This window comes from Aquarana catesbeiana, linkage group LG12, assembly GCF_042186555.1.
Source record: "Aquarana catesbeiana isolate 2022-GZ linkage group LG12, ASM4218655v1, whole genome shotgun sequence".
Lineage (NCBI taxonomy): Eukaryota > Metazoa > Chordata > Amphibia > Anura > Ranidae > Aquarana > Aquarana catesbeiana.
The window spans coordinates 175,009,221-175,032,624 of NC_133335.1; the positions used below are offsets into that span (position 1 = coordinate 175,009,221).

General features: G+C 42.9%; 1 protein-coding gene across 8 annotated transcripts in view; it reads right to left on the reverse strand.

The window, feature by feature from the left end:
- TNRC6C (trinucleotide repeat containing adaptor 6C) overlaps nt 1-23,404 on the reverse strand; it is a 519,199-nt gene that overhangs the window by 70,184 nt on the left and 425,611 nt on the right. For 6 of the 8 annotated variants that reach the window (XM_073606232.1, XM_073606237.1, XM_073606234.1 and 3 more), the window contains one exon: nt 13,434-15,959. In XM_073606232.1, the coding sequence (XP_073462333.1) occupies nt 13,434-15,959 (2,526 nt within the window). Of the gene's footprint in view, nt 1-13,433; nt 15,960-18,144; nt 18,168-18,413; nt 18,647-23,404 lie in introns of those variants that run through there. The other 2 variants (XM_073606238.1, XM_073606239.1) reach the window with 2 other exon arrangements.

A 23,404-nucleotide genomic window follows, 5' to 3' on the forward strand; every position in this document is an offset into this window, starting at 1 on the left:
AACCTGGTATCTTCAGTTACAAATAAAAGTGTTAAAATAATTATATTAAATAAAAAAGCCAAAAATAGTTGTCATTTTATTAGTGTTCTCTCTATTCTGCTCTTTTTTACTGTATTTTATGCTATACTGTAATGTTTTATTGTTACTGTCCTTTATCAGGTTTACTTTGCAAGTATGCCCTTCTACTGTTACTGTGATTTATGCTATAATATAATGTTTTATTGTTACTGTGTTTTATCAAGTTTAGACTAGCCGCTAGACTGCTTTTACAAGCAGTGGGAGGGAACGTTAAACCAACCCCCCTCCCACCGTCTTCCATGGTATTCTCTGGCTCTCCTGTTCCACTGGGGAATCCGAGAATGCAGCCGGTGGTTCCGCCAGCTGACCCCAGGTGATGTCCTGGTGAACAAAGCATGTTGGGTTGTACTGAGCTAGCTCCATGTCATTGCTCTCCCTGGATTCGATTGTGATCACATTTCTGTGCCTGAATTATTATCATTGATTTAAGTGTTCTACCTTTTATAATAAACCCATAGTCTATGGTTTTACACTATGTGGCGGCCTTTTTCTTTTATGAACGGCTGAATTTAAGGTCCTACCAGCTGACGAGATGGTGTGGAAGGTGACCCCCTATGGTGTCCCCTGCGAGCGATTTCCTTCCCAGTTCTCATGCTTGTTTGACTTTTTGCTGCTGGCATAGGGTCCACTCAGTCCAGTAAGAGTATTCATTATCCCTGGTTGGTGGTGGATGCACACTATACGGTGATTTCCTATTAGATGGTGGTCTACCTCTATAGAAGTCGAGCGTATTTCCAATCTCACCTTGAACTATTTTCAGCCTTCAGTGATTCAGGTTTATTCATTCATATGGACTGATTTTTCTGTTTTTTTACCCGACAGGGTTAAAAGCCAATTTTTCATGTGGACTTCCTAAATTAATTTGTTGCACTGTGCACTTTATTGGTGATTCATTTATGCCATTTATATGCACAACCAAGTTTGTATTTGCACAGTCGTGTTTATGGTTTGCATATGTGCACATTTTTTGTTTGTTTGTTTACACATGTAATATTAGCGCTGCACTTTATTCTGATTCATTTCCTTCACAATTTGTCTTAATGTAGTGTTAGCTGCTTTTTTCATTCTATTTAGTAGCGCAGTCATTCTTTGAAATTTTCACATACCGGAATGATGCCTGCAGGTTTAGGTATCATCTTGGTATTTTTTTTTCAGTCGGCTTTCATCTAAAAGCAATCCTAGTGGCCAATTAGCTGTCAGACTGCTTTTACAAGCAGCGGCAGAGAACGTTCCCCCCTTCTGCCATCTTCCATGGTTTTCTCCTGTCCCACTGGGGAACCCGAGAATACAGCCGGTGGTTTCATCAGCTAACCATAGAGCTGATCAGAAACCAGAACGGCTCCAATCGTCTCTATGGCCTAAAAATACCAGAAGCGACATGCATTTCATGACTTTGGTTTCGGCGGATATAAACCGCGTCATTGGGAAAGCATCTTATCACACCGATCTTGGTGTGGTCAGATGCTTTAAGGGCTGAGAAGAGATCTAGGATCTAAGACCCCACATTTTTCAAAAAAAAAAAAAAAAAAAAAAAAAAGGAGTACCTGTCACTACCTATTGGTATCATAGGGGACATTTACATTCCCTGTGATAATAAAAATTATAAGGTATAAAGGGACAGTGTAAAAATAAAAGCACCCCCCCCCCCTCCCGTGCAAAGTTGAACGCAAGCATCGGTGTTGTGTCATATGTAAACTGCAATTGCACCATGTATGTGAGGTATCACCGTGAACGTCAGATTGAGGGCAGTAATTCTAGCACGGGTATGTGTAATTTTAAAGCAGGTCGTGTTTGGTATCTATGTACTCGGCAGAAGATCTTTTATATTTTACCAAACATTTGAGCAATATAGTGTGTTTTGTGCATTAAAATTTTTTTAAAAAAGTGTTTTTTTTTACCCCCCAAAGAAAATGAAAAAAAATTATTTTTTCACGTAAACAAAAAGTGTCAGATAGGGCTTTGTCTTCAAGTGGTTAGAAGAGTGGGTGACGTGTGACATAACCGTCTAATGTTGGGCCTAAAATGCCAGGACAGTTCAACCCCCCCCCCCAAATGACCCCTTTTTGGAAAGTAGACACCCCCAAGCTATTTGCTGAGATGCATGTTGAGTCCATGGAATATCTTAGATTTTGCCACAAGTTTCAGGACAATTTTTTTTTAATTTACAGAAAGTTGTCGCTATATGATATATTGCTCACACATGGCATAGGTCTTTGTGAAATTACACTCCAAAATACATTCTGCTGCTTCTGAGTAAGGAAATACCACGTGTGAGACTTTGGGAGCCTAGCCGGCGTACAGGACCCCCTGAAAACCAGTCACCGCCTTCAGGATTTCTAAGTGGGCGTAAAATGGTGATTTTACGCCTTACTACCCCTATCAGTTTTGGAGGCCCTAAAATTCCAAGATAGCACAACCCTCCCCCAAACAAGCCCTTTTCGGAAAGTAGACACCCCAAGGTATTTGCCAAGAGGCAGGGTGAGTATTTTGCAGCCCTCATTTGTTTTGGAAAAAAGAAAGGAAAATGTATTTTTTCTTTTCAATTTTCAAAACTTTGTGACAAAAGATCTGAAAAATACTAAACATGCCCCTTAAATAGCTTGGGGTGTCTACTTTCCACCTTCCTGGGCCTAAGTAGTTAAACAAGCGTTACAAGCCCCAATTTTGAAGCTTTTTCCTATAAAGTTGTTAAGAGGGCGTAAATTACTGACCAATTTTTCTATTTTTTTTTTTACTGAAGAATGCACAGCGCTTGTTTATGTGCCTGTGTGCATAGGCACATTACAATTTTCGGTATTTTAGCTCAGAAAAAAAAAAAAAAAAAAAAAGCTGTACTGAGCTTTTTCAAGCTGCAGTGTACAAGGGGCCTTACTGTGCACTTTGCTGTATGTAGAGGCGTAAAGAATATGTAGTTGTAGCAGATATTCTTCTTTTGACAAATACTGCTGAGTAAACGTTTTACAAGTGTACACTAAATACATTTTTAAACTTTTAAAATCTACAAAGTGTCCAGTGACAAAGTGAATACTAATGTGTGCAAACACTAGAAAACAAAATATTGGTATAAGGACAGAGATGACAAGGTTTGCAGTGTAGTGGCACATTATGTTCCTTGGCTTACATAGGCACAGGGTTTTACATGTTCCTGGAAGTGGCCGGCTCACATTTTTAACTGTGTGATCTCTTCTGCACTTCAATATACACACATTGCAACTAGGAGGTTTCAATAAAGCATTACCTCCGAATGCATTTTTGACTCAATATAAATTTGTTGATTCACAACAGCTTAGGCTGTATGCATTTATTTACTAGTGCAATAACAAAAAAAACAAAAAAAAAAAAAACACACAATTTTGTCCATAACATCTGAACTGAATGCTTTGTGACTGGCTGAGCCTCATCATATTATGAACTGACAATTTTTTAGAAAGAGATAGATTCTAAAAAATTGTCAGAGGAGAATGGAGGGTCCAAATGGGTACATCTTAAAAAACGGACTGGGAGACCCGATCGGCCCGCCAGCGTGAAAAGGGCCAAAAGTGCCTACAATGGCACAGTGAGTATCGGAACTGGACCACAGAACAATAGAACAAGGTGGCCTGTTCCAATAAATCATGATGATGGGGTGTGTGTGTGTATGTGTGTATGTATGTATATGTATATATATATATATATATATATATATATATATATATATATATATATATATATATATATATATATATATATATATATATATATATTCCGCCGCTTGATTGTTCCTATGGGAGGTGAGAGGGGACGTCCCCCCCCCTCCCGCCGCCTTCCGGTGCTTGCTCCGACTCACCGTTACGATCGGTGAGGCGGAAAGTGGATCCGCCGGCGCCGGATGTAGATCATAGGGATTTCCGGCGGACCAGATGGTCCCCGGAGTCTCTATGATCGTCGGAGGCCGGGCGCGATGTTATGACGTCACACCCGGCCTCTCCATTCAAAAAAACGGCGCCGCTTCGGCTGGGAAGCGGCGATCGTTTTATTTTTTTTTTTTATTTCAGGGTTCCCAGCCTAGTGGTGATCACTATTAAGAGCACCTGACATGTCATATTGCTATTACAAGGGATGTTTACATTCCTTGTAATAGGAATAAAAGTGATCAATTTTTTTTTTTTTTTTTTTTTCAAAAAAGTGTCAAAATAAAAAAAAAAATATAATTAACAATAAAAAAATAAAAAAAAAATAAAAATTTTAAAGTGACGCTGTCCCCGTGTGCTCGCACGCAGAAGCGAACGCATACGTAAGTCCCACCCACATATGAAAACGGTGTTCAAACCATACATGTGAGGTATCGCCGCGAACATTGGAGCGAGAGCAATAATTTTGGCCCTAGACCTCCTCTGTAACTCAAAACATGTAACCAGTAAAAAAAATTTCAAGCGTCGCCTATGGGGATTTTTAAGTACCGAACATTGGCGCCATTCCACGAGCGTGTGCAATTTTGAAGCATGACATGTTAGGTATCTATTTACTCGGCGTAACTTCATCTTTCACAAAATGCAAAAACATTGGGCTAACCTTACTGTTTTGTTTTTAAACACAAAACAGTTTTTTTCCCCAAAAAAACGCGTTCGAAAAATTCCTGCGCAAATACTGTGTGAGGTAAAAAGTTGCAACAACCGCCATTGTATTCTCTAGGGTCTTTGCTAAAAAAACATATATAATGTTTGGGGGTTCTATGTAATTTTCTAGCAAAAAAATGATGATTTTTACATGTAGGAGAGAAATGTCAGAATTGGCCCGGTATTGAAGTGGTTAAAGAACTAAGCTAAGAAAGAAAAACACAACTCAAAATCTTTGTTTTATCCTCGTGGACCTAAGGAAGATGACCTATTTATCCTCCATACTTCTTTTCTTATGATTTAATATTCTATCCTCTCCCTTCTGGCTTTTAAGGACATCATCCGATACAATAAACTGCAAATCTCTTTTCAAATTGGATAACTCAAAAAGTGTTTAGTTATAGACAGTCAGGGTTTTCTGGTGCTATGGCCCTTTAAAATTAACTGCGCCAGATTCAACAAATCCCTACCACCGATTTTGGTAGCTTGACCAACATGTGTGGAAGGTCTAGGTAGTTTCTAATAGCACCTTTGTTACAAAGTGGTGCTATTAACACAAAATTTAAATATTACTTCCAGCTTGTAGAAAACGAAACTTGAGCCAATTGAAGCAGTATTTCCGCCCACCACTGCAAACATTAAAAGCCAGCAGCCACACATACTGCAGCTGCTGGCTTTTAATAGGACACTTACCTGTCCTGGAGTCTGGCGATGTCGGCACCACAGTTGATGTTTCCATCAGCTGTCGTGTGCATGCCACCACAATTGCAAGTAAGGAAACCCAGCAGTGTAGCCTTAAGGCTTCACGCCAGGAACCCTACTGCAAATGCTCAAAGCTCTGCTCCTCTCTCCTACTGGCCTGGCAGCAGGAGAAGGAGGAGGGAGCCGAGCGGTGACATCATGGGCCGCGGCCCAGACTCCCGGAAGTGGGAACAGGATACCTGTCAAAGGCAGATAAGGTGCCAAATGTAGCACCGGAGGGGGTGAGGAGACAAATCAGTGGATGTTCCACTTTTGGGTGGAACTTCGCTTTAAGAACTGTTCTAACCTTTGCCTGTCCCTGTACATATAGTGTAGCAGAGCGGCATATTGCTACCGTCTCCCTGCCACTGGCAGTTAAGGAAGCTGCAGGAAGCCTCCTAGCAACCAGTGATGCCACAGGAGGGAGGAGCCTGATGGGAAAGCCGAGAGGCTAGCTCACCATTAGGTCCACTCCCGCCTTATAATCTACAGAGTGTCTCTGAATCCTCATTAGGCCTTAACCTTCCCACCTCTGCACTGCCTGAGAGGTAGTGCAGCTGCATGGAAGCTGGAGCGTCTATGGACACTCCAGCCCTGATGCGCTTAAACAAACACTGTGTGTGCTCCAGACTCATGAACCGTTCTACAAAAAAAGTACATGAATCATCCACCCGCACTGCCACGTCACATGGAGGCATGTTGGAATTCTAAAAAGAGTGTCTGAGTGTTAAGTGCAAATTGTGTATGTACCTTGGGCAATGTGGTCCTTGGTTTTTGAGTAGTTTCACCTGCATATATCATGTAGATAATACACTACAAAAAGGTGACAGACATATGTAGTGATTTCTAATGGAATATGCATTACCAGTAGTGGGATGCATAAAGTTTTCACTTTTTATCAGGGTACAGAACTACTCCAGAAGTCACAATTTAAAATGTGCTAGTTTACAATGTGTTAAGTCCAACGAGGTGCGTACTGCCTCGTAGACATATCTCTTATTTTCAAATGACAGTTTTACTGAGCGCTAGGAACACAGCTATCACTATACTCCTTGCAATCTGACAGGAGAGATGCGGCTGCTGTTTGACTGCCCGCTCCTCACCTCTGTTGTCCATTCACAGATGGCTTTGTATTTTGGGGTTCGTATAACACAAAGCTTTCCATGACTGGACAAAAGGAGGAGGGGTGGGCAGAGGTGCTGCAGTCAACTCTGCAGCTGTAGGATCTGAAACCCAAAAGGTCCAGTGTCCTCAATGAAGTATAGCAATAGTTGTACTCCCGGAGTTCAGTAAAAAAAAGTACATTGTAAATAAAGATAACCCATTGTAAGCCAACAGATTTTAAAAGTGATTGTAAAGCTTTTTTTTTTTTTTTAAATGACAAACATGCCATACTTACCTACTCTGTGCAAAGGTTTTGCAGAGTGGGCCCGACCCTCCTTTTCTGGGGTCCTCCTGCGGCACTCCTGGCTCCGCCTCTTCTCGAATGCCCCACGGAGAGCCGGTTTCCATTGGGGCACTTGTGCAGGCGTGCTCCCCAGTCCTGCTGCTGCATCCATGGACACAGACAGCAGGACTCGGCCACGCCTCCGACTCCCATGTCACTGGATTTGATTGACAGCAGCGGCAGCAAATGGCTCCTGTTGCTATCAATCTATCCAATGAGGACCCCAGACAGTGGCTGGAGTTTCTGTGCTTGTCCCCGCCGCTGGAACGATCAGGCTCAAGTAAGAAAAAAGGGGGAGTGCTGCAGCACAGGTGGTTTTTCACCTAATGCATAGAATGCATTAAGGTGAAAAAAACCTGAGGGTTTACAACCCCTGTAATTGTTTCATAAAACATGTGCAAATGTTTTGTCCTTTTATATTTAGCCATGTGTGTAGACAAAACTGACAGATTATAGTATTGCGTCTAAGTCACAGGTACAGACAAGCAATAATATATTAAAGTATCAGAAAAGGAAAAACCAAGGGCCACCACTAATTTAGCTAATTCAGCAAAGAACAGAAATGATGTGTGCAGTGCAATAACCTATGACAACCAACCAGCATTCACCTTTAGTCAGGATTGATATTACCCCAAAGATAAATTGATCAATGGCGTCAATTGTATTACTATTCATTGTATTAATAAACTAGCCAGGAAGAGGTTCTAATTGGGACAGAAAGGCGACAATCCAACACTGCAGATTGAAAGGTCCTTCAAGCTATATGAAAACGTGATAGGACGTGCACACGGGCTGAAACCATATTTATAAAATACAATTCCCATTTTAGAAAGCTTTGGAAGGACACTTAAGCTGACTAAGAATAAAGAGGTAGCATCTTTATAAGCAGATCTACCCTTCTTTAATCCTGCCAGTGCCGGTGTCTGTCACCATGTAGGTGACATTCATACCATGCTCATCTGCCAGCTGGTGGCTTAAAAGGCTAAAATTATTTTGGGCTAAAAAAGGGATACTTTTACTTAAAGGGAAAGTATATTTTAATTTCAGCATGCACATGAGTTTTTGCAGCGCTTACGCTAATGTAATCTTGATGTGGGGTTCACATATATATTTTTGTTATAGTTTTAAAATTTAGATTTGTAGATTTATAGTTTTAAATTTAGATTTGTTTACTAACTAGAGCAGGGGTAGGCAACCTTTTGCGCACAGTGTGCCGAAAAATGTTTTTAAAGAAATTGAGCATGCCGATTTTATAACATAAAAATGTCAACTTCACAATCATGAAAAGGTTTTTTTTCTAAAGTGAATGCTGTAAACTACTTTAGTAGTGAGAAATTAACATCCTGCACTTTCACGGCCTCAGATCAGCCCCAATTCATGCACCTTCACAACTCAGATCACTATACCCCCCTCCCCCTACCCCCCCCTCATCTGTCCCACCACTGTACCCCCCCCCTTTCCCATCTGCCCCACCACTGTACCCCCCCTTTCCCATCTGCCCCACCACTGTACCCCCCCTTTCCCATCTGCCCCACCACTGTACCCCCCCTTTCCCATCTGCCCCACCACTGTACCCCCCCTTTCCCATCTGCCCCACCACTGTACCCCCCCTTTCCCATGTGCCCCACCACTGTACCCCCCCTTGCTCATCTGTCCCACCACTGTAACCCCCCTTGCTCATCTGTCCCACCACTGTAACCCCCTGCTCTTCTGTCCCACCACTGTAACCCCCTGCTCTTCTGTCCCACCACTGTAACCCCCTGCTCTTCTGTCCCACCACTGTAACCCCCTGCTCTTCTGTCCCACCACTGTAACCCCCTGCTCTTCTGTCCCACCACTGTAACCCCCTGCTCTTCTGTCCCACCACTGTAACCCCCTGCTCTTCTGTCCCACCACTGTAACCCCCTGCTCTTCTGTCCCACCACTGTAACCCCCTGCTCTTCTGTCCCACCACTGTAACCCCCTGCTCTTCTGTCCCACCACTGTAACCCCCTGCTCTTCTGTCCCACCACTGTAACCCCCTGCTCTTCTGTCCCACCACTGTAACCCCCTGCTCTTCTGTCCCACCACTGTAACCCCCTGCTCTTCTGTCCCACCACTGTAACCCCCTGCTCTTCTGTCCCACCACTGTAACCCCCTGCTCTTCTGTCCCACCACTGTAACCCCCTACTCTTCTGTCCCACCACTGTAACCCCCTGCTCTTCTGTCCCACCACTGTAACCCCCTGCTCTTCTGTCCCACCACTGTAACCCCCTGCTCTTCTGTCCCACCACTGTAACCCCCTGCTCTTCTGCTCCAATGCGGCATCCCTATGCTCTTCTGTCTCACTACTGAATCACCTTCTCATCTGCCCCACCACTGTAATCCGCTTTCTCATCTGTCTCACCTCTGTACCCCCCCCCCCCGCTCTCCTGCCCCACCAATACACCACCGCTGTACCCCCCTGCACATCTGCCCCACCGCTGTACCCCCCTGCACATCTGCCCCACCGCTGTACCCCCCTGCACATCTGCCCCACCGCTGTACCCCCCTGCACATCTGCCCCACCGCTGTACCCCCCTGCACATCTGCCCCACCGCTGTACCCCCCTGCACATCTGCCCCACCGCTGTACCCCCCTGCACATCTGCCCCACCGATGTACCCCCCTGCACATCTGCCCCATGTCTGAACCACTCCTGCTCATTTTCCTGAGCTCCGCAGCAAAATTGGGTGCGATTTTCATTGTGCTGTGGCTTTAAGGGATACAGAGTACAGGGGTTCAATAGTAAGTGACGCAAAGGTTCAGGAATAATTTCAACAAAATTCCCAGAAGCTCAAATAGTAATTCCATAAACTGTCACCCCATTGTGGTTTTCTCAATCACAGTGAAATCCCTTCTGTCTGAGATTGGTAGTGGCAACCAAGCGAGTCACCTTCCTCCAGATGGTGGGCGGGGCTAGCAGGACTGTGATTGGCTTTAGCAGTAGCCAATCACAGTCCTCCTCCTCCTGGAAACAAGGACCCCCCCCTAGCAGAACTGCACCCAATCTCTTCACCATCACAAAAGCTGACGATTGTAGCTACAGAACCAAACAACGTTTCCCATCTTTAACAATGTGTGGGGGCACAGTGCCTTCCCCTCAGTGCAGGTGCGGGGTGGGAAACTCTAAAATTGGAATGCATTAGTGTCTCACTGACACTTCCCTGCACTGCTCTGCTGATGGGGAGGGAGTCGAGTGCCAGAAAAAAGGCCTATATATGGGGCCTATATATGATGGGCAAAGTAAAGAGTTGCTTTAAATAATGTATTTACAATACAAAATCAACAGGGATTCCTAATGCAAGGTGCACTTGCAAATGGGACAGTTTGTAATCATCCACAAGAGAACTTAGCAGGGATCCATGTGATTAGGTGCAGGGGGAAGCCCTGTTTAAAGCAATGGGAGCCTGAAGGCATCTATAATTTCTCATGTAGCTATTAGCTGTGGATAATTGTCCATGGGCACCTTTTTGCATGGATTTCAGCTGAGTCTCCCATAGGAAATCACAAATGGTCCCCCATTTTGCAAGTGTGAATGGGTCCTAAAGCAAAGGCAATGTACCACACTCATTACTAGTAAACATTTATATCTCACATTTCACTTATCTGACTGCAACATGGTTAGTGGTTAGCACTCTCGCCTAGCAGTAAAAAGGGTCGCTGGTTCAAATCCCAACCATGACACCACCTAGAGTTTGTATGTTCTCCCTGTGCTTGCATGGGTTTCCTCCGGGTACTCCGGTTTCCTCCCACACTCCAAAGACATGCTGGTAGGTTAATTGGCTTCTGTCCAAAAATTGGCCCTAGTATATGAATGTGTGTTGGGGACCTTGGAATGTGGGCTCCTTGAGGGTAGGGACCAATGTGGGTATGCGATGTATGTTACACAATGAACAGGGATAGGGACAATTGTAGGTTGAACTGGATGGACTGGTGTCTTTATTCAACCTTACTATGATACACCGCCTTACTGAATAAACCAAATGGTTAAAAGGACAGGTGAAATAGTTACAAGTCGACCTAAAAACTCAGGATACAACCAAACAGTACTTGCATTACAAACAGTACATGCATTCTATGCATGAATGTGAAAACCCTTCTGTGTGCAGTTCCCCCTTCAGCTCCCCTAATACTTACCTGAGCCCCATCTTGATCCAGCGATGTTCACGAGAGCAGCAGCTGTCCCGGGTCTCTTCCTCCTCATTAGATGAGACAGTCAATGAGGAGAGAGCTGAGGAGGGACTGAACAGCGCTCAGTGTTTGAATGGACAGTAGGTATAACATTTGTTAATTTTAATAAAAAAAAAATCCTGTTAACACTTTAAGCAGCCACAGAAATAGAAGTCTGTGCCAAATAGTAAACGTCAGATAAAGACCACTCTGCTCGGTGGGAATGAGAGGTCTAGAATGCTGCCTGCCTTAAAACTGTAGTTGTGCTCACACTCCCTGATCAGGAGCATTGCTGAGTGCAAACCTGTGTAGATCTAAGGCAGGGAAGTGTGTCAGACCACAGCAGCTAGATTGACAGTTTTGCATAGAACAGTCTATCTGCAGCCTACTACAGTGGCATAGGCTTTTCTGCTGGTGAGACATTAAGATGGTTTGGCTTCATCTTGAGTTTATATTTCCATCATCTGGCCTTCCTTTCTAGCTCTTCCAAATCAGAGAACACCTATATTCATTGAACAAAAAACAAGATGGTCTGAATGGTGGGGGATGCTGCTCGAATGCGCCTCTGTTCAATCTACAGACAGCAAGATAATCTCTGAAGTTCATCTTCAACGTGGATCCTAAGGCCTCGTTCACACAGGCGTACTTATTAAAGAATAGAGTGGAGATGGATTAGGTTTTGCCTATAGTTCTACTTAAAATATTAAAAGCAGATTTATTTTGAAAAATAACAAACATGTCATGCTTCCCTGCTCTGTGTAGTGGCTTTGCACAGAGCAGCCCCGATTCTTTTCTCGGGTCCCCCGTCAGCGCTCCTGGCCCCACTTTCCTGCCGAGTGCCCACCACACCAAGCAGCCTGGTAGCCGCTGCTCCATGTGTCCATTCAAAACACTGAGCGTAACTCAGTCCCTCCCCCGCTCTCTCCTCTTTGGTTCAGTGGCTGTAATTGACAGAAGTGGGAGTCAATGGCTCCTGCTGCTGTTTCAGCCAATGAAGAGTATGATACCCAGAAAGAGCTGCTGCTCTCATGCACATCGCTGGATTGAGATGGAGCTATGGTAAGTATTGGAGCAGCTGTCTGGGTCACTGAACACACATTGTCTAAGTTTAGGGACATGAACACAGAAGGTTTTTTACCTTCATGCATTCAATGCATGAAGGTAAAAAACCTTGAGCCTTTACAACCACTTTCAGCATACAGCCGTGTGGGGGCTGTGCCAGGAACACCTGTGCGTCCAGTGCAGGCAGTCACATTCATTTTAATTGGGATGCAGTGGCTGCACAAGCAGCAGCTGTTCGGGTCTCTGAACACACATTGGGTGTGCACGGTGTCCCTGAATGCAGACAAACGGATGTCAAACTGGGAGCACTGCTGCGTCCCAATTAACATAGATAGGACTGCCTGCACTGTAAATCCCATGCAGGCAAAACATGGCCCTCACACAGGTGTACACTTAAAATATGCCAATGTGAACAAGGCCTAACTTTCAAAAGGGAATTCATTCTATTTAAGCCCACCTGGCCCCCCCCCCCCTTTTTTTTCAAGAGCTTTTACTTTCTTTTCCTGTGTTTTATTTTCCTTCCGGTCCCACCCCCGCTGACATGTACTTAGTCCTGCAGCCTCCTGGGAGACCAATATCAAAACTGCCAAGGGGCTGCGGCACCAGGCACACAGGCCAGAGGCAGGGTCAGGGGTGTCAGCAGTTGGCTATCTGAGCCCAAAAAAGTCAGCCAGCTGTAGAGGACCAAGATGGTGGTGAGGGCTCAGGCTAGGTCACCTAAACAGCAGATTGCAGCGTGACAATGCTGGATTCACTGTACAGGTGAGTATGCGTTATGAAGATAGCCCAGAAATACATGTAACAGAGGAGAAAAAAAATAAGATAAGTTCTGACTTGATCATTTTTCTCTGTAACACTTTTTGCCTAGAATTAGAATTCAGCTATATGACCTGTTTTTAGCTTGCAAGCAGGAAGTTACCTTTGGAACCAACAATTAAAAATCAATCTAATCTGCTTGGTGATATACAGCAAATATGACTGAAAGGCAAAGAGATGTAGAAAAAAAAGTCAAACACGAAAACTGTCATTAACAAACATATAAATATCACCACAAAGTAGGGATATATATTTTAGTTATGTAAAAGCGATGTCTTAAAAATTTATCACAAAAGTCGGCCACCTGCTAGTACCAATATAGTATATTTGGATGTATTAGCATGTCTACTCTGACAGAAGTAACAAGAGTAGCAGTATGATGCAGTTATTTTAACATAAGTTATCCAGTGCTATTTTAGATTTTAAACAGCTTTTTAAGGATTTCTGGCAGGAAATAAAACTAATGTAGTAATAAATGCAGTAGATAATAAAAACATAATTTACCTGGACCAAGTAGTGGGGACCGATTCTGCTGGGCACTTGACTGATGAGGTGGCTGAGGTTCAACCAAACTGGCATTTGAGGGAGTAATTGGGGTGGTGTTGCTGTTAGTTGAGGGAATAGTCGGAACTACTGTGTTGTTCCTATCCCACAGGTTTACAGTTTTACTGTTGTAATTGCTTGGGTCTCCCCAAGCTGAGGTACCATCATCAATTTCCATTTTTCGGCGAATGGACGGTGGTGAAGGTTCTTGCCAACCACTGGACTCAGGGTTTATGTCTTTCTGTTTAGCTGGCGGAGGTGCTGGCACTGGTCCTCCACCCCACCCTGATCCAGTCTGTTTTACAGATGCAGCTCCTCCCCAACCACTCACATCCTGGGGTTTGCTGGCCCAGTTCTGCTGAGGAGATTTCAAAGGTTCCCCCCAACCTGTACCCGAATTGGCCTTGGTGCTTGTGCCATTGCCCCACCCACTGGTCCCAGGCCGTGTATTATCATTCCACCCTGTTGCAGACTTGCCTTCTGTGTCCCACCCAGTTCCATTTTTCTTTCCATCGGTAATATGTGCTGGAACAGGTGGCATATCATTCCAGTCTCCACCACCTGCTGTCCAGCCAGTATTCGGTTTCTGTCCTTCTACCCAGCCTTGGGGTTTGGATTTATGAGACTCACTCCATGTAGGAGATTTCTCCTCCTGATTAGCAGACCCGCTCCAAGCGTGACCACTTTTGGCAGCAGCATTGACAACAGTAGAGCTTGCGTGATCTCCCCATCCCCCTGGACCATTTGGCGCTTTGCTTTCCACCCAGCCTGCATTAACAGAAGCAGGTAAAGGTTGGGAGGAGTTGACCCATCCTGATACTGTAGAGGTATTTGTACTGTTCATGATGGACCCTTCACTCTTCCCCCCTGAGTTTGAAGGCTGCGTGTTTGTAGATCCCCAAGCTTCTGTTCCAATATTTTTTCTTACAGGCCTCTGAAATTCATCAAATTCCCATGCTATATTTTGTTTAACTGGAACCTGTCCCCAACCTGTGTTGGAGAGGACCCTTGGATCAAGGTCTTGTCTTGGCAATTGCATCTGCCCCTGATCTGCTATTCCCTTGTCCCCACGCTGACTTTCTCCCCCTCTTCCTTCATTTGGATTTCCAGCATTGTCATTACCTCTGTCATTAGATGATGCAGATTTGGCCCTAGAATTCATTTGATCACTTCCCTGCTGTGGAGAATTCTGAATGGTAATACTAGAACTGTCCCACCCTGTTGACCCTTTTCCACCGATGTCATTACTGGAATGCTGGTTTTGAGACTTTCCCCATTCACCATTCATGTTGTTTGTGCCACGACTCGGCTGACCCCAAGGTCCAGAATGCATATTTCCACCATTACCTCTACCCCTACCCCAAGCTAAGACCCCTGGACTGGTAGGTGGGCCCGAATCCCATGCATTCACTACAGTTCCATCTTTTTGTCCTCCATTTTGTTTAGCACTTACAGCTGTATTAGAAGTATCTCCAGTTTCCTGACTGAACCCAGAACTGCTGTTTCCAGGAGCAGGGCCACCAGGTGATAAACCCCACACTGAACTGCCCACGCTGTCACCAACCCCACTGACTTGAGAAACTGAACCATTAGCACCAGGAAGGCTTTGCAGGTGGGGCGGGATGATGCTCCCCATTCCAACAGCCATTCCCCAGTTGGGCAGTCCATTTGCCTGCATTGCATTAATGGGGTTTGGTGAAGAATTCATGGGGTTAGTGTTATTTGGTCCATCAGTGTTAAGGTTCTGAGGTTGTATGCTGAAAGACACATTCTGAGAAGTGGACGTTTGTGGTTCTGTGCTCTCTTGTGACTGCAAACTTCTCCAAGCACCTAAGGTACCTGCAGCATTTCCATTCTGGTTGCCGATATTCTGGCCTATGGCACTGACTGGACAGCAAATGTTGGAAGGATTACCTCCATTCAAAGTTCCTTCATGTCCAAGGACAGGCCAGGCAGCTGGGTTGGCATTAGGGTTAAGATTAATGCCGGCATTTGTGTTGGAAGCACCCCAGCAGTTCTGACTCCTACTCTCTCCAATCATACTGTCCACCTTTCCATCACCACTACTGGAGGAGCAGTGAGCAGTGCCAGAGTTGGAGCCTGAAGGTGCACCCCAAACTCTGGATAAGTTTCCATTCCCATTTGCTCCACCAGCTCCAAGGGCACTCTGGTTAGAAGTGCTTTGGACGAGTGCTCCATTGGTGCCATTATTGCCATTCGATTTCTTTGTATGTCCAGTGAAGGTGCCTTGGGCACTCGTTGTAGCCATGCTACTTTTCTCCGAGCCACAGTTGGAGGCGGAATCAGTGTCTGTAGTACATTCTGAGGCAGATTCAGTCTCCGTTCCCGTAATGGAAGGCCACGCTTCCTTGTCAGTCCTGTCTATTATCACTTTATCCCAGCTATAACTGGTTTCACCTCTGATAGTAGGCTGCGGCCCCCAATAAGAATTTTCATAATGGTCGCCGAGACCACTAAAACCGAGATCTAAAAGTGGGGAAAAAAAAAAAAATGAAAAATGTATGTCATTATACTTGCATAGAAGAGAAACCCAACTAAGGAAAAACAACAATGTACAAATTTCTTTGAGCACCCCAATATTTATCAAATACAATCCCTAAAGTAGTTATTTATAACAGTCTATACACCTTCCTGTTCATTTGTATTCTCAAAGTTCCTATTTCAATAGGATAATGTGCTAAAAGTGGTTTTAAAGTGGTTGTAAACCATTCCATATACCCAGTGAAGGGACTATCCTCAGGTGATACACAGATGAAACAAATCCTCCTACATAGGTTGCATCTGTATCTGCAGTCTTCTCTACACCGTTTAGAGTCCTGAATTTATAAAGCTTGTCTGAGAGTTCAGAAAAAAAGGGGAGGGTAAGCTGAAGTTACACTCTACATAGCTCAGTGAGGAGAGCTCAGAGCTGATTGGAGGGAACGAACTCACACCCCTTCACACAGCTGACAGGAACAGAGTTGAGGCTGTCAATCAGCTGGAGGCCCCTCCCAGTCACCATTTTTCTCTTGGTGTCAGGAAAACTTGTCAGAAGTGATTCATACTGATAGCAGGGGAACAAAGCAGAAAATCACACTTAGAGCTTTTAATGGAGACAAGTACACACTATAGAGGGATATGCTTTGTTCATATTTCATGTCTGAGGTTTACAACCACTTTAAATCTTACTTAGCTATCTGGTTTTTTGAACATCAGGATATGATCCAGTAGTCATATAAGGATATATTAATGGAAAATCTCAGGATGCTACAGAAGTGTTTATAACAAGAGTTTTCACTGTAAATATATAGGTTGCAAGATTTAATGCAAATATATACTGGCAAAAAATGCAAGAAACTGCAGATGATCATCAATCTCTTTGGCTAGATGCAAATGTCATAAAAACCTCAGAAATGCCTTGTTCAATGACTTCCAAATATCGATAATAAAACTTTAAAACAAACCTACAGAGATCCATCATATAAAACTACAAATGAATGAAGTAACATTAATCAGGTAGCTCATACTTCTATGAAAAGAGAATACCAGCAAATGATGTCACACAAATATATATTACACATGATTTACATGTAGTCTAGCCCAGGGCACATGCATACGCACTCCTATACAAACAGGAACTCGCATACCAACTCGTTAATCAAGGATACCAGCATGCCCACCGCCCCTCTCCCTCTGATGCTTTTAGTTGCACTATATAAAGCGATGAGCAAACATGCAGCGTGGAACAGTGTCATTTCCTACAACATATGTTAGCAGATTAGGTGAATTTACACGCATCGATTGTATATACACACACACACAAAAGTGCACATGAAGAGAACAAGTCCACAGTTTCCTTACACTGCCAATAGTATTTACTGTTTAATTATTGACACGAGAGGACCAAAAAAAAAAAAAAATGCATGTCATAGCATATCAAATTCTCTACATTTAAATGCATCTATACAAAAAATTTGCTGTGTATGTGCCCTAGAACTCTGACATTTGATTTAGAAATACTCCCACCCACCAGACTACATGGTGAAAAACACAAAACATCTCTTTAAACTCTCCAAATTAAAATGCACATATTTTCAACACCTGCAAATGCATCTCTTTACAGTAGTTTTGATTTTGTTCTCATAAAACAAAAAGTGGCTATAAGTTTAACAGTATACTATGGGCAAAAGTCTAACTTTCTACTCAACTGATAAATGTATTTTTTTTTTTTTTTGTATGTAAAAATCAACATATCCTGTACAGTCTAAATACCATCATAAGTGATGTAAGCAATGTTTTGCTGCCAATACTGCAGTGTAAGCAGTAAAGCTTCAACAAAACAATAAAAAAAAAAAAGTACATTTCTTAAGTGACAGCTGCAAAAACTTTGAAGGCCACTATAAAGGGAATATTAAAAAAAAAAAAGTATTAAAATGTAATGTTTTTAATAATCCTTCTCCACTCTCACATGTCCTCAAATAAAAAAAAAAAAAAAAAAAAAAAAAAAAAAAAAAAAAAAAAAAAAAAAAGGTATGTGGATAAGACGTTTAGTTACGCTGAAGTTTTATTCACAAAGTATGGAAAATTAAAGTCGTGTTCAGCAGTACGTTTTGAGATAAACGGTAGACAGTAGCCCATGTGATTTGCATGGGAAAGATCATAACAACCTCACCAAGTCCCAAGCTCTTGCAGAGAACAAATCTCTGGGTTTTATTTCTAGTTTTCCCTGCGCCTGAGCGGAGAGGAGCTCCGGCTGTGAGGACGCCATTTTCTAAAGCCTGAACTGAAGCCAAAAAAAGCTCTGAATGCACTGCCTGATAGACATTATGCAATAATAAGATTTAAAGCAAAAGCTAAAGCGATTTGCTAACAATATTTTTTTGGCCTCAGGAGAAAGGAAGGGAGGAGAGCTGGGGAGGGCTAACAGGGGAGTAAAAATACCTGAGAAAAGGTGACGCCCAACCATCCTAGGAAACGCTACATTGTGCGCAGAGCTGCCTCTCTCTGCATCTAGGCTTTCAGCTTCAGAATGTTGTTTGTGCAAAGCGTACGTCTCATCCTGTAGCTCTGCCAAGAAAACCTCTATGCAAGACGGTGACCGGACAACCTGCAAGCTCATTTGGGCCTTTTGCTGCACTGGATTTGGAAATGCCCTTACAGCACAGGGAGGATCCCCCTTCTCTCCCCCCTTGCTCTCTCTTCGACAGTCCCTCCCCCCCCCCCCCCCAGATTGGGTGAAGGTATCAACAGCCTCAGACTCTTTAGGCTTTGATTATGTAATTGCATCTGACACTAAACCGATCTTCCTTCCTTTTAAATTCTTTCAACTGTCACAAAACATTCTCACTTGAAGACCCTGTTACAATTAACTCCAGAGCTTCTTTTCTTCCTCCGGTTTGAAAGTCAGCCAAAACAACAGGGGCAGACTGACGATCGGCTACATGCAAACGTGTTTCTTGCTTGGCTTCATCTCCCCCTCTACAGTCCCCTATCCCCCCCCCTTCTTCATATGCTTCCTTTTACAAACAGCCCCAGAGTCAGACATACCAACCGTAGCTTTAACATTCAGAACAAGGCCCACATGTATACGCACACTGGCTGTCCGCCAACCACTTAATTACTTCCCATCCTCCATCTCGGAACCATACACAAGAACATTAATCAAAGCCAGGGTTGTTTATACATGTGCACAAGAGAATACAAAAAAACAATACAACAGAGACTAGGCAAGAACAAATGCATCTGACTGCAATGTGTTACAAACTATTGTAAGAAAAAAAAAAAAAAAACGAAACGGCTATAAAATATAAAATAGTACAATTACGACTCGAAAAGATAAAAAAAAAAAAAAAAAAAAGAAAAGAGAGAAGGAAGGTTATTCCTACTTTACCATGTATAAATATCATATATACTTATTAGCAGTTTTCCAATCTTTGGTAGACATGACCATGACAAAAAAATTTGGAAACATACATTTTCATACAGATTTGTTGGTGTTTTTTTCTCTGTAATTTAGATAATTAAATTGTTTGAGTGATGGGTATAAACAGAACAAGATTTATAAAGCAAGAAACAATTTCAAATATTTATCACTTAAAATTTTTACTTTACTGAGGATTTTTTTTATATTCTCCATAATAAAAAAAAAAAAAATTTATGGGTGAAGGTTCTCATTTATCCAGGCCACAGCATAGCTGACAGTAGTTTTTCACATTTATTCACATTCAACTGGGCTTCCTCTGTAATGTCAAAGATATTTCATAGCTTATCCAAGCCACTTTTGCAGTTCTGATGGGTGTCCAGAACTACCCCCAGCATTTATATCCACACTGGTAGCACCAACACCTTAACCACTTCAATACTGGACACTTTCACCCCCTTCCAGGCCAATTTTCAGATTTCAGAGTCGTCACAATTTGAATGACAACTGCGTGGTCATGCAACACTGTACCCAAATACATTTAAATTTTTTTTTATTTTTTTTTGACACAGCCTACTTTTGGTGCTATTTACAAAATAAAGATCAGACCTTTTGCAGAAAAAAAAAAAAAAAAAACAAACTTTCAGTTATAAAATTTTGCAAAAAAAGTAATTCTTCACTGATGAGCGCTGATGATCAGTGCCCCGATTATCAATGTAAACAAAGTACTCACTGTGCCCTGTCAGCCTTGCCAATTATTGGCTCTCCTTTCCTCACACAGACGGCCGCTGAGGAAAGGAATGTCGATAACTGGCAAGTCTGTATACAAATGATCAGCTGTTATTGGGCACAGCTGATCACATGTTAAAGGGCCGCAGTGATTGGCCCTTTACCGCAAACTGATCAGCTGTGTCCAAAGGACACGTCAATTGCACCACACATGTGAGGTATCATAGTAAATGCTGGAGTGAGAGCAATAATTCCAGGGTCATCATTCACGGTAAACTCCAAAGTGATGACCTGTAAAGGCTTTTAAAAAGCATCACATATCGAGGATTTTGGGTGCCATAATTTTTTGCAATTCCAAGGTCATGCACAAATTAAATTTTTAAGAATTGACATGTTCAGTATCTATTTACTCAGTTGGAACCCCTTTTACATTTTACCAAAAAAACTGGGTATAAAATTGTGTGCGTTTGCACTAAAATTTTAGTGGGGGTTTTTTCCTAATAAAAATGCTTTTGATAAAATAACTGGGCAAATATCGTGCTATATGAAAAATTGCAACTACAACCATTATATTCTCTAGGGTCTTTGCTTTCAGAAAATATATTATAGGGGCTTATAGTAATTTCTAGCAAAAAATAAGTTCTTAACACTTATAAAAAAAAAAAATTGCCCTGTTAGACTAGTGGTTAATCCAATCGCCATGGAAAGGCAAATGGGAGCTGTGAAAATTGTACAACCTCCCTGTTCCAGTTACAGAAGCTCATCCTTGGTAGCAGAAATTCACATAGGTGTCAAAACTTTGACTTATATGGATGAATGTCTGAAGATGCGAATTGTTGTCAAAACGCTGAAGTAGAGATGTTAAAATGATTGTACTGGTGATTAAACATAGGTGTCTGTGCTACCTTTTTAAATATAAGTGCTGGGGTATCTTTTTTACACAAAATACATTGTCACCAGTACAGAACAAGGCCAGTTGAATGCGACCAACTACTGCTAGCTATACATCATTTAGTTTCTAAAGCTAGAATTGACACTGGAAGAATCTGCCTCTACCCACTCCACCACATGCTTGTCTGCATCCCGAATGGCTAATAATCCAAGATACCTCAAAACTGGCTTGGGGTGTGCCGAGAGACATCGGGAGTTGAAACATTTCTAAAATAATGGGACAAGATTTTACGGCAGCGGTTTCCAAACTGATGTGGAAAGGAGACTGCCACGGGCTCAGAAAAGAGCTGCACAGTTACATACTAGGTTCAAATCCATCAAATTATTTTGTAAAGTTCTCAGACCACACTGAGAAATCAAAAACTGGGACGTAAAGTGAAAACTAAACATGGTTTGCTGACTGTTCATATATTAGGGCACCTGAGAGCCTAGCTGGAGCTATCTCAACCAATAATGTGATAGACCCCCTGAATGCAAGCTGACCAATGTAGGAATACTGGGGTCTCTAAAAGGCCAGAGGGAGCTATTAAGGACACAAATTGTGAAACAGACTGAAAAAATTTGAGTATAAATCTATTTTTAAAACCTATTCAAGGTAAAAGGGTATCAGAGGCGCCTGGATTATCCCTGAATAATCCGTTACTCTTTGAACCAAGATGGGCAAAGAGTTCACAATGGTTTATTCTTCAGCCAAGAGGAGCTTGATGGCCTGGACATATTTTAGATAAATGACCCCTGGACTTTTCCCTTTTATAACATTAAGCGTGTTTTCAGTCATACATGGATACTTGCTAACAAAAATTTTATTTCCAAATTCTGAACAAAAAAAATAAAATATGTGAAAAAGGTAAATTAAACTAGGTCAGGTAACAAGATAATAAGGACCTTCTGCCATACAGTCCAGAGAATTCATAAAGGGTGTGAACTCTGTCGTGGTGCAGCACCAAAAATGTCGGCACTTGCGCCCTATTCAAGTACCTGTCATGGACAGATACATTAATTTGTATGGCTAAACCAGACACCCCTTCAAGTGCACTCTTGCCCTCCTCAGGCACCATGTCCATCACACCAACGGGTGAATGGCCAAGGAGTTTTATACTAGCGGTGGGCAGAGCCTGATGTGGAACTGAAAGGCTAATTACCCATGAGGTTTGCCTAACTTCTGAGCGACAGCACATGAGAGCAGGCGGATCTATAACCGCTAACCAGTCCAATTTCAGCTTTTGAACTTCCTTTGGTTTGCATCAGTGATGCCTCCCTCCCCAGGCAAGTTTACAGGATGGAAAAAACAGCTCAGAGCAAGTCGATGAAGCTTAGGTGGTCAAATGCAGGTCAGAACGTGGTAAACTGCACCTGTCACTGAACTGTTCATTTCAGAAGCATCTCAAACTGATGTCAACTGCAAGCTGAGTACATCTAAAAACAAGCTGCTGTTGATTACTGACACAAACTCAAAGTAGTCCCTTGGGAAAGGAGACCAAGAAAGCAATTCTCAATGCTTCTTCTGAGAGTGTGTCCAGGGGAACAAGTCACCTAACTGGAGCACAACACCTTTTAGAAACAGAATAATTGCTGTATTTTGTACAATAGCAAAATTTAGGCATAAAGACGTAGAACGTTACTATTAGGCTTTTGAAAAAAAAAAACCTATTGCTGCTAGCAATCTGTTTATCTAGTAAGACCTAATTCCTAGCTTGTGAATCCAAGTCAGGCATTCCCAAATCCACCCATAAAGTCTGGAACCACACCTATCTGCTTTTGTCATATGAATTTAAAAAAACAGAAAAGGCATCAGAGCACATCAACACGTAAAACAGGTGGTAATACGTGCTCATGTGAAATGCAAAGCACAAGGGGGAAGAAAAAAAAAAAAAAAAAAAGGGGGGGGGGGGGGGCTCCTCATTTACACTAGAGGTGGTGGTGGGGGGGGGGTTCAGTAAAACCATACCATTGAGCTGTGGTTTTACTGACCGCCCCCCCCCCCCCCCCCCCCCCCCCCCGCTGCTCCCCTTATGCTGCAAAGGCAGTGGAGGAGTGTGTACATACAGTATGTCAAAGTATCACAGCCACATTCAGTAGGCAGTACCACCCACTGAATGTGATGCCAGTTTGTGGTGTGCTAGTTTGGGGTTCAAGCTGGCAGTGAGGTGGTGATACAATGCCTCCTCATCGCCTATAAAATACTCTTTGAAGAGCAATCCTAAAGCAACGCTAGTGTACACATGAAAGGAGAGGGACCTAGGAGGGGGTGTTCCCAGATCCTGCATACGGTCCTGTATCACGAAGGTAGTGCCCACCAATAGGAGGAAAAAAGAAACGCCCACAAATGATG